This window comes from Anthonomus grandis, chromosome 22 (assembly GCF_022605725.1).
Source record: "Anthonomus grandis grandis chromosome 22, icAntGran1.3, whole genome shotgun sequence".
NCBI lineage: Eukaryota > Metazoa > Arthropoda > Insecta > Coleoptera > Curculionidae > Anthonomus > Anthonomus grandis.
In genome coordinates, this window is record NC_065567.1 from 21,374,657 (window position 1) to 21,387,249 (window position 12,593).

The 12,593-nt window shown below is 29.8% G+C and overlaps 1 protein-coding gene across 2 annotated transcripts; it reads left to right on the forward strand.

The window, feature by feature from the left end:
* Window positions 1-723: 723 nt before the first annotated feature.
* Window positions 724-12,593, forward strand: LOC126749198 (proclotting enzyme). Of its 2 annotated transcripts, none has more exons than XM_050458884.1 (6): window positions 724-885; window positions 9,456-9,996; window positions 10,358-10,722; window positions 10,773-10,965; window positions 11,017-11,434; window positions 11,805-12,593. In XM_050458884.1, the coding sequence occupies exons 1-6, from the start codon at window positions 849-851 to the stop codon at window positions 11,961-11,963; spliced, it is 1,713 nt and encodes a 570-aa protein (XP_050314841.1). In that variant the 5' UTR covers window positions 724-848; the 3' UTR covers window positions 11,964-12,593. The 2 variants fall into 2 exon arrangements, with proteins under 2 accessions (XP_050314841.1, XP_050314842.1); XM_050458885.1 differs by having other exon boundaries at window positions 9,460-9,996.

Genomic DNA, 12,593 nt, shown 5'->3' on the forward strand with positions numbered 1-12,593 from the left:
AAGCCTTTCAAGATACCTTTAATTGAATTAAATTTATATTTGATAATTTCTATTTTACGTACGTGGATATCTTTTAGACCAGCTGTGTCCAAGTTTATCTTCAATTTTATCAAAATATTCTAAAATTACAACATCGAGACGTCGCATCTTAAAAGGAGTTAAATCCTCTTTATTCATTAAATGAATTTTCAGGATGTATCAGCTAAAAGAATTTAATGAAAGCTTGCTTTATCCAAAAATTAATTCCATGACTCCTTTAATTTTAATATTATTAAAATAACTCATTTGATACAGCTACAATATGCAGCTACAGTATTTTCATGTTTCCAAGGTCTGTCAAAGTTTAATAAAAAAATGACATAGCATAATGATCTGTGACTGGTCTGAATCAGACAAACCAAAACTTCTTGCTAATTATGAGAAAAGAATTTTTCAATTGACATCTGATTCTCTCACCGTTTGATGATCTGTATCGATATCTGAATATGCAAATACTTGATTGTGCTATTACTATACTATGAAGTTCCTTAAGGATTTATTAAAAAATAAAGTTTGATGATGGGATGCGAATCAAGGCAATACCGCTTGCGGTTGCACTAATAAACAAACAAAACAGAATTATATATGCGTTATAAGTGAAATTTGTCTTGTAACGAAAGTAAAAACCATCGTGTACGAGTGGGAGACACCAGAAGAAAGAAAGAAGGGAGTTAGCCAAAGCAAGATCACTTTCTTTGAGCTGTCTTGTCTTCACAAACGAAAATTTGGGTCAAACGTTAACAAGTTTTAGTTTTTCGTGATTCCTCGCGGTCCGTCGATGTGGTGCTAATTTAAGGTTCTTAAGTGTTATGCGTTTTGCGATGCAATCATGGATTACTCTTACCGGTACGTTCTTAATTTAACACTTTCTCTTTCTTTTTCAGTTTGACCATCTTCGATATTAATATTTATCATTAGGTTTTATAATCGAGTTATATAAATGTTAGAAAATTGCGGTTTGTGTTTTTTTTTTGATCATTCACGTTTTAGAAGAAATTATTGCAAGGTCAGAAACGTGATTTTTGGCTATCAGCATTATACAATTTTAAATTTAATAAATTTATTTGTTATAATGGTGGTAGATTTCCAATCTCGTCAAAATGGTCATTTAAATTAATAACTAGTTTTAAAAGAGGTTAATGGAAGATTATTTAATGTTAATCGTTTAGAAACCTAATTCCAGATACGTACGCTATTGAGAGTTGGGTCTTTTGCTAAAAAAAATATTATTTTCGCTGCTTTTTGTCTAATATATACCCTATTATTAGGTCGTATAAAAATGTCATAAAATTAATAAGTTAAATAGATAATTTCATAATAGTCATTAAATTAATATACATCAAACATTAAGCTTTTTATGTAAGTAACCTTAACTATAAATTGATAAAATGTTTCCAGTTAAAGTCATAAAATTTACATTGCAGGCAATTTAGGGGAAAACCAGTTTCTTTTTTGTTACATTTTAACAAAAGTGAAAATTTAATTTTAATAATTGATATTTTTTGTAGTTTTTTTTTAATGATTAGGAAGACCTAAAGCAAGTTTTTTTTTATTAAAAACTTATTGCATTCATCAAGTGTCAAGTTGAAAAAGTTTTTCTTTTTGTGTTTATGATCACTAGAGCGAAACCAAATTGATTATATCATGGTAAAAAATGCAAAAGATTTCTCTATGACAGTGAAGCTTACAAAAAAAAACAAATCCAACAGCACACATTGATGTGCAGTAATTAAAACACGAGGAAAGGAAAAACTCCCTGAAGATTTAGCTTAACGACTGAAATATCTAATATATTAAAGGAGGTCACAATTAAACACCTTAAATCAGAGATTCAGAAAAAGTAACAATGTATGACCAGAGAAATTCTAGTGAATAAATGCTGGGAATGCAAAAATAGAAACCCAAAGGAATATAAACGCATCCATAAAAGTTTCCAGCAGAAAAATCAGAGAAGCAAAAGAGGACTGAATGAGGGAAAAGCGTGAGGAACTGGAAGACTTACAGAAGATGATTGCCTCAGTCTGCATAAAGAAATAAATGAAATATCTGAAGCAAATAAGTAACAAGCACTATATAGACTGTTTCAAGCAAAAGACATCTCCAAGGAAATAATCATTTATGTAAAAATTGCATCCAAGATTTATTTGCCATCTACTAGCAATAATACCGAAGGTCCTACCATAACTCAATGTGAACTTGGACGTGTTATTAACCAACTGAAGAACAATAAGAGCCCAGGACGAAACACTATTCATTCAAAAGTTATTAAGTTAGTTGATATACTGAACCAAATATATAACTCTGATAAAATTCCAACCAGCATTAAAAGTCTTCATTAATTCATATTTAGCCTTTAGGTTGATTAGTGTAATGAGTAACGCCCTAAAGATCCTTCTTTTAAGATATGCTGATGATACGGTACTAATGGCCGACACACACGGTGGTTTTCAGATTATTATAGAAGATCAACATTAAGAAAACAAAGATAATAGTAATTAGAATATTCCGATTTTGATAAGGGGAATTGGGGAATTGTACATATTTTATTACATCTTTTATGATTCCTTGGTCTAATTTAAATAATTACCTTAAAAAATGAAGTTAAATTAATCTATTTTTTATGTGCAATTTTTTAGCTTGTACCGCATTTCGTTTTTTTGTCCTAGTGTAAAAAAAATGGAATAATCACAAAACCATTTTTTACGTTAAGTTACAAATTTTTGACAGAATTAATATATGTTAAATATCTACTTTTTTATACAAGTAACCTTCACCAGAAAATTAGTAAAATAAATCAGTTTTTTTTTTCAAGAAATTGATAAAATATTTTAAGTAAGAAATCATGATATTTAGACGAAAACTAATTTATTTTTTGATAATTTTTTTTACGCGGTGATGATTACTAGGGCGAACGACTATTATTTTAGTTTAATAAACTTAGAATTAAAATAAGAATAAATAAATAAAAAAAAGAATATTTTTTTTATTATTCAAAAACATTGGAGAATTGTGCATATTTCATTACGATCTTTTATGACTCCTTGGTCTGAATTATATAATTAAAAAATCGATTTTATCTATTTTCTACCTACAATTTTTGGGTTGTACCGTACATGTTTCAGCTATAGCGTTAAATATTTTTTACTTAAATATTCAGCATATTTACAAAACCATTTTTTAGTGTAGTATTTAATTATAAAATTCAAATAAAATGAAATAAAGACGTAGAATTCACTAACTGTTTACCAAATTAAAGACATCAATGAAAAATATTTAGGTAAATACATTCTTACGAATACCTTCCCAAAATTTCTCATTTAAAATTCGCGCGTAAAACTATTGTGAGAGAGTATATAGGGAAATAATCCATCTATTTTAAATCAGGACAAAAAAAAAGTTAAAAGGGATGTATTAATTTTAATTATTATTTCTTAAGTTAAAATGTATCTAAAAATGTTAACTCTAATATTGGCTCCTGTGACTGAAAATTGAATCATTAAAATAATACCATTATTAAAGAACATTTTTAGGACCGCCGATGACAATATTACAGTACATTTTTTAAAAATAACTCATACATATATTATACAGTATGTCTACTTAAGTTGGCAACATATGGGAATCTTTATTATTATTAATTTTATGAAAAAAAAATGCAATAAAATGTGAATTTGCTCAAAAGTAAAGTAATACTTTATTTTGGACAATGCCGAAAATTGGCATAAAGTGAAGTTGGTTAATACTAAAAATGATGTTCAAATATGCAATTACACCCTGATACTTAGAATATATTTTTTACAATATACCCTTTCAATTATTTAGTGTCTGTCTTATAATACTTTAAAGATGCATTTAAATGAATGAAAACATAATAATCGATGATTGTAATAATTTTAACGAACATTATTACCTGCCTCAATTCGCTAATGCCTTAATTTATCCTCTTTCTTTCCCTCTTTTTCAATACTTTCCCTATGAGCAACATCTGTAAATGGCCTTTGAAGATAAACCTTACGCTTTAAATAACCCTAAAAGTAAAAATCAAGTGGTGTTAAATCTGGAGAGCAAGGTGGCGAATTCGTTCTCTAAAAAAGTAAATAACGGTTCGCATTCAAAGATTTATTAAAAAAAGGTACAATTATTTTATATCACACATTTATTTTAATTTTTTACTGGTCGCGAGTTTTAATGTTAAAATTTGCACTAGTATTACTCCACTAACGGCAATTTTGAGAAGAGATTGTTCTATTTGGTGTATATTTTGCTTCATAAGTCTTGGATTCCTTTGGTTAATTATTTTTGTCCTATTGCACTTTATAGTAACATAGTATTTTATAGTACCACTATAAGACATATTAAGGCAAGTTGTCAACTAGTATGTTCATAGCTGCTAGTTTTGTTTGTTAACCCCAAGTACGTTTCTCGCATTTTATAATCTCCTTATGACTTTTCTATGATTTTGATGAAAATATGCTGTAAAAACAATCTCCGCCACATTTTTTCTTATTACATTAGACTTTCTTCGTTACTAATGTTTAAAATCTTGATGGTTCCTTAAACAATCTCTTTTCTCCAATAACATTTTTAACAGTCACATGTTAAACAACAGAAGATAAATTATTTTAAAAAAATGGGTTATGACTCACGTCTCAGGTAGATTTGCAAAATTAACAAGCTGAAGATCGAGGATTTCTTCATCCACTACGCCCACTAAGAAAATTATTTTAAAACAAATCGATCTAAATAAGGAAAATAAGTCATTAAAAAAAGTCGGTTGTGTGATTAGAAAGCGATTAAATTAATTTTCGTTTGGTGCCATAAATCTATAAATTTTATGCTATTAATTACGCTAATAGCTAAACCATATAGCTAAATAGGGCAAAATAATGTTGACAATCATGGGTTACATCCTTAACGTGACCCTCTTTCTTAATAAAAAATTCTTCGAAATATTATGAATTTTGTTTTTATTGAATAATTATTGATCAATTACGAGTTACGGCTCCGTTGTGTAATTTCGGAGTTCCCCTTGTTCGTTATGCAACACCTTTTCGTTGTAATACATATTTCGAAGTCATGAAACGGATATAAACGTACCTTGATGAAGCACCGCGGAGAAAGTGCCGTATCTTGAAAAAGTTTATTTATTTTATTAAGGTAATTCGTTAATGTTTTGTTCATTTTTAACAATTACAATCCGAAATGAGTCGGTTGCTTTAATGCACAATTTGCTTTCGTACGCTTTTTTTAGATCGCTTATCTAAAAACGTTATAATTTGCATATTTTGGATTTCACCTCGGTTAATGGATGATGATGGTATCCTTGGGTCTCTAAAATTCTCCAAAAATTATGGTAGCTACAGCCAATAAGTATAATTTTAGTGCGGCCCTCTTTGATTATTTTGGACTGGTAGATTAAATATGTATACTTTAAATTTTTTTGGTTTTCTACCGCTTTTCGCATTTTAATCCCTACTATAGTAAAATATTATTTAAATTAGTGTACACACTATAGACGATAGATGCCACTATAATTGAGTCTAAAATTAATAATCAGGTCTAAGAATGAAATCTACTGCATTTAATCATGGAAAGTCATCTCGAGCCAATATTTCTCTTTATATTTTATATTTATATTATATTTGAATTGAATTTCATTTATCAGCAAATACCAAGATGTTTTTGGGTTTCTTTCACACTTCATTGTTTAACCATGGTATGAATCATCTTGGAAGACAGTTTTGATTATGGAATTATATTCACTACAGCCAGTGAGTATAAATTTATTGCAATGTTATAGCGTGATTTGATAATTTCATTTCATGGATCATCCTAAAACACTGTTTTTCTTATGAAATTATTATCACGACAGCCATAATTATCATTTTATTATGACATCCCATGCTTATTTAATACTTATACATTTATTTGAGGTTGATAATCATGCCTAAAAACTATTTTTATTGTATTTTTTATTTCTCAATTATAGCATTCCATCTGAAAACGATATTTTTGTTATGAACTTATATTCTCTACAGCCATTGAATTCAATTTTATTTACCAATACTTAGGTACTTCTACCACATTCCATTTTAAAGTCATCCAAAAACACTGTTTTTCTTATCAAATTATATTCACTACAGCCAATAATTGTCATTTTATTGTGACACTCCTTGATTATTGATTACTTATACGATTATTTAAGATCGATATTCATGCCTAAAAATGGTTTCTATCGTTTTTTATTTCTTAATTATGGAATGCCATCTAAAAAAATAATTTTTCTCGTAAAATTATATTCTTTACAGCCAATGATTTCCATTTTATTTATTGATAAAATATCGACATTTAGAAATTTTGGGTCCCTTCCGCACATGATTCATGGTATGAATCATCTTAAAACACAGTTTTTCTTTTGAAATGATATTCACTATATCAAGTGAGTATAATTTTATTGCAATCGTACTATCGTACAATAATATATTTTGAAGCATATTAAAACACTGTTTTTTTTTACCCAATTATACTCACGAATTATATTTTCTCACTATTATTAAATTTACATGTTTCTACTCTTCAATTATCCTGGAATACTTTTTTTTTACGAAATTTTCCTCACTAGAGCCAGTCATGATCGTTTTATTGCGTACATATTATATGTACTTACGTACATATAAATACAATTATTTGATTGATAATCATGCTTAAAAACTGTTTCTATTAAGTTTCTAAATAATAAAGGTTTTGAAATCTCTTTAGTCTCTCTTACATTTCATTACTCACTATATTGACAATAATAACTCCATTTAAAGGTACTTACACTGTTTTTCTTATTAAATTATATTCACTACAGCCAATAATTATCATTTTATTTTGACACTCCTTGATTATACCAAACCTATAATGTTATTTCAGATTAATTATCATGCCCTAAAAATTCCTTCTATACATATTTAATTTTCTATTATAGCAGTCCGAAACCCTATTTTTCTTATGAATTTATATTAACTACAGCCAGTGAATATATTATAGTATATAATTTTATTGCGATGTTACTACCTGATTTCTTGGTTTAAGATTAATAATAATGTATAATAATGGCAAAATATTGACATTTCTAACACATTTCATTTTATGAATTATTCTGAGATACTACTTTTTCAAACAACGTTTTTCAGTGATTATTATTTTATTGTAACTCTCACTATTGAATATTCTATACATTTATTTGGCATTGAAAAAAATCTAAAATAAATAAACATGTTCTAAAAATGGGGTTTACTGCGCATTTGATTTGTGAATCATGCCAAGTCATCTTGAGTCACTATTTTGCTTTTGAAATTAGGTTCACTACAGCCAATCATTATCATTTTATTGTGACACTACATGATAAAATTGATAGTGTCTAAAAATAGTTTCTATTGTTTTTTATTTCTCAATTATGACATGCTATTCTAAAACACTATTTTTCTTGTAAAAATATATTCTCTTTAGCCAGAGGCTTTAATTTTATTTAATAGCAGATATAAAGATTCTCAAATTTATTGGGTTTCTCCTCCACTTCATTGCTGAATTATACTATGAATCATTTTAAAACGTAGTCTCTATTATGGATTTTTATTCACTACAACCAGTAAGTTTAATGTGATCTTACTACATGAATACTTGGTCTAAAATTGATAATAATTACCATTTTATCATGACATCCCATGATTATTTGATACTTTTCGATTATTTCAGATTTATAATCATGCCTAGACTTTTTATTTCCTATTTATGAAATGCGATCTCAAGACGCTATTTCATTATGAAATTATGGTCACTACAGCAAATGATTATCATTATATAGTGACACTCCTTGATTATTAAATTTTTATATTATTATTTGAGATCGAAATTCATGCCTAAAAACTGTTTCTTATGTCTCAATTATGGCATGCCATCTCAAAACACTATTTTTCTTGTGAAATTATAGTCTCTATAGTTAATGAATATAATTTTAATTAATGGCAGATATCAAAATTGTGTTTCACCCATACTTCAATGCTCAATCATGGTATGAATCATTCTAAAACACAGTTTTTATTGTGGAATTATATTAATTGCTAGTTTACTACGAGTTAAATGTAGAAAACACGAAAATTATTTGTTTTTTATTTATATATTTTAAGAGCGAACTTTAACATTAACTTAAAAATAGATAATATGAACAAAAATGGAATTGCAATACATATATTTATACTAAAACAGAGTGGTTGGTATCTTCTGGAAGTCTGGGCGGTATATTAAAGTATTTTACGTAGACTAAGGATAATAATATATAATAATTGGGTCCAAATGCTGATGGACTGGATATGAAGAAGTACTTCCAGGAGTGGGGATTTGTTCAGTTTTTGTTTCTCTTGGGAAATATACTGGATATGTTCCTAATTACTCGAAATTTAGCTTATCCACTTTAAAGGGCGAAAGATATTATGTAATTAGGATTTAGCTTTTTCTCGCAGGTGGTAGTTCCTAAAGTGGTCTTCTACTTGGATGGTACAATTGGGTTGAGATTCTAATATACAAGTTCCTTACATAGGATCCTACCGACTGCGCCAGTTAAATATAGACAACGCGAAAATAATTTTCTTAATTTATTTATTTTAAGAGTGAAGGTTAAGTTGTAATAAAATTAACTTAAATTTAACAGAAACTTAATGGTAGATAATATGAAAAAAATGGAATTGCAATACATATATTTATACTATTCCTGTATGCTTAGTAATCAAGTTTTTAGGTAGCTGAATAGACATATTAGTAGTACGTAACTTGCGTGATTACTGGAAATTTGGACATTTTGCAATTTTTTGGGTTTCTACCATATGTCATTTCTTAACCATGGTATGAATCATCTAAGAACGAACGCTGATTTTATATGTAAATTATATTCACTACATTATTTTTAATTTTATTCGTAATTTTTTCCATAAACTTTTCCATAGCCAATAGTAATAATTTTTTAAACCATTGAATCCGAGATTTATTAAATGGCAAAATATTTTGTAATTTTAAAGAGCTTCTGCCGCATTTAATTTTTTGCTGTTTACAGAAATCATCGCAAGATATAATTTTTCCGCTCAGTTTATCTATGAAAGCCCGTAATAAATACCACGTCTATAAATGTAGTTTTTTAATGCTTTAATACTGACTGCATATGGCTCGAATATAATTTACCTTAAGAAAAAAAACAGCAATACTAACTATAAAACAATCTAAATTGTACCATTAGGCAACCATGCCTATTGTATTATTCTTCACGACACGCACTTCAAAGATACATCCTTGACATCCATTTTCATTTTGCCGTTAAATGCAAGAACCATGTCTCGAATAAACAATAACGACTACATCTCCTAAATAAACACTTTTTTCAGGCAGGCTCCTAATTCTCTCATCCTTCTTCCACTTGTCGTTTAACCAGTACAGCCCCAACCACCAGTATTATCCCTACCGACAATACCAACCTCAACCATGGCATCCCGAACAAACACATCCAAATCTCCAATGGGTAAGACAGGAATATCAGAGACCACAAGGATACCAAATATTTCGCAGATCTGCTCAATACTCAAACGAAGACCCTGAAAGTGGACGCCATTTTAAGCCAGAAACCATTTTTAAAATAACTGAGACCCTTGGAGCTTTAAACACTGTTGGCAGGTATTTGGTGAATATGACAAGAACTGGAGAGGGAAGTAAAGTATCCGAGGATGTGCCACATGCGTTGTACACTATTAGCAAGAACGTTTTGGGAAGGAACGTCACTGATACTATAGCCCCTTTGGTTAGAGAAGCTTTGCCTATTCCAGAGAAGAATGAAACGCCTCACAAAGCTATTAAAAAAGTTGATGTTAGTGAGGAAGAAGATGATGATGAAGATGATAAAGGATGTACCACACCAGAAGGAGTAACCGGGTAAGTCGATCTACAAACGTGTAATTCCGGATATTAAAGAAACCTGACCTAGCAAGGTATATTGTTTAGTAAGTATTCCCCGTGAGACGTACGACCTTGCTTTACGTAATACATTCTGAATAACCGAGAGAAAGTTATTAATTTTATGCTACCATACTACTTCAAGCTTCGGGGCTATTGTAACATCAGTTTTTTATTGTTTGATAATGATTGAATGACTCAAGGACGCAGACAGAACCATTTTGCTTTGGCAAGTTATAGCTTGGAATTTATGCAAAAAATAAAAACATTTATTTATATTATAACTAAAAATATAGTCACGAAGGCTATTGAAATAAGTTTTGTATGTTTTGCTTTTTAGATACTGTACTGATTTAAGTGAGTGTCCTCAGCTTCTACTTAACCTCGGAAACCTTCGTCAATCATTATGCTTTAAGAGCCTCTTTGTGCCAGGAGTTTGCTGCCCTAAAACAGCTGTAGACTCTGTAGATAACTCGATACAATCAAACTCAGTAAGACCAACTTTTGCCACAACAACTTCCACATCTACACCCAGTACCCCAGTAACGTTTGCCTCAATTTACTATAATACTGAAAAACCTACAACAGCAGCACCAGTAGTTAGCTCAGCAGCTTCTACTATATTGAGTAAACCTGGAGCACTATTACCTGTTAGTAATGTGCCAAGTTTAGCACCTGTTGTTAATAATTTCGTTGATCCAGAAGGTAATTATTTGTGAATTCTTGCGAACAAAGGTATATTGTTGTTATTTCAGAGTGTGGACAACCAGAGAATGCCAAATTTCGAGTGGTAGGTGGAGAAGAAGCTCTTCCAGGACGTTGGCCATGGATGGCAGCCATTTTTCTTCACGGATCTCGAAGAACTGAGTTTTGGTGCGGTGGTTCCCTCATAACATCCACTCATGTGCTCACTGCTGCTCATTGCACGCGAGACTCACGTCAAAGACCGTATGTAATTAATAATTCCTAAGGATTCAATTTAACTAAATTACTTTATAGATTTTCAGCTAGACAATTCACTGTGCGTTTAGGAGATGTTGACCTTAAAAGAGATGATGAACCATCCGCACCGGTAACATTTAAAGTGACAGAAATCAGAGCTCATAAGCAGTTTAGTAGAGTAGGTTTCTATAATGATATAGCTATTCTTAAACTGGATAGACCAGCCAGGAAGTCGAAATACGTGATTCCTCTATGTTTACCACCTCGAGAAGCTCGGCAAGAGCAGTTTTCCGGTAAAAGAAGTACTGTAGTAGGGTGGGGAACCACTTTTTATGGAGGTAAAGAGAGTACTGTACAACGCCAAGCTATATTACCAGTTTGGAGAAATGAGGATTGTAATCAAGCGTATTTTCAACCAATCACAAGTAATTTTATTTGTGCTGGATATTCGGAAGGAGGTATCGACGCTTGTCAGGTAATATGTGTGAAAAGCTACGTATTATTACACTATAATTACTATTTGTTTGATGTTGATAAGTATTCATTCATCCTCTAGAATTGACGTAAATTCAGTTTTAGTAGTAGTAAATGTTATGAAATTGGGCAATTTGCGCATAATTAATCGGACTTTCCACATGTGTAGCATGTGTTAACATTTTCGTCTTAATAAGGGTAATTAACCATTTATACACAAAAACGAACGTAGGTTCAAAGACAAATAAAAAAATTTAATTACCTGATTGTTACAATTTTAAAAAGTTGTAATAAAACACATTCGAACTTTATAAAACAAAAAAACATGTATTAATTAATATTAATCGGATAGTAAGTTAATAATTTTTTAGGGCGATTCTGGAGGACCTCTGATGCTAAACTGGGACGCGCGATGGATTCAGATCGGGGTAGTTTCCTTTGGGAACAAATGCGGTGAACCGGGATACCCTGGGGTATATACTAGGGTTACAGAATATTTAGACTGGATCGCAGAAAACACCCGAACGTGAATATGTATCATTAAATTCAGGGAAATTTGTCTGGGAAAGATAGAAATAGGATTACGGCATCTAGTATACAGTAAACATGTAGAAATCTTCTCTTTCCCTATTTACTTGAAATTTTCGAATTTTTATCAAAAATAATAAATATCGTTTTTGGATGGTTCGATTCTTTTTAAGAGGCAACTTTTATTTATTTGTATTAAAGTATTCAGTTGTAAAATAACCGTTAAATATGTACAATGACTATTAACTCAAACTAGATTTCTGCGCAATAAATCGCGAAAGAATTCATATGCGCAATAACAATCTGCACATATTTATTTTTTTAATATATATTGAAATATATTTAATTTTTTTTCTAATATGGGAGAGGGGAGGAGGGATTTCCACATGCTTATGTTGTTGTACTTTTTAAAGTTAATTTTCCTGTATTATAATTTGCTACATCCAGTGATATGCATTCATATTAATAATTTGTTAAGTAGTATTTATATTAAGTTATTTAAGTAATATTAGCGTGCTTTCGTACGAATTCGTGTGATACCACTGTATATATTATTAAACCAAATTAATAAAGTTACCCTTATTTTATTTATATATAATATATTGTTCTGTAAATAAATAATTTACTAATAA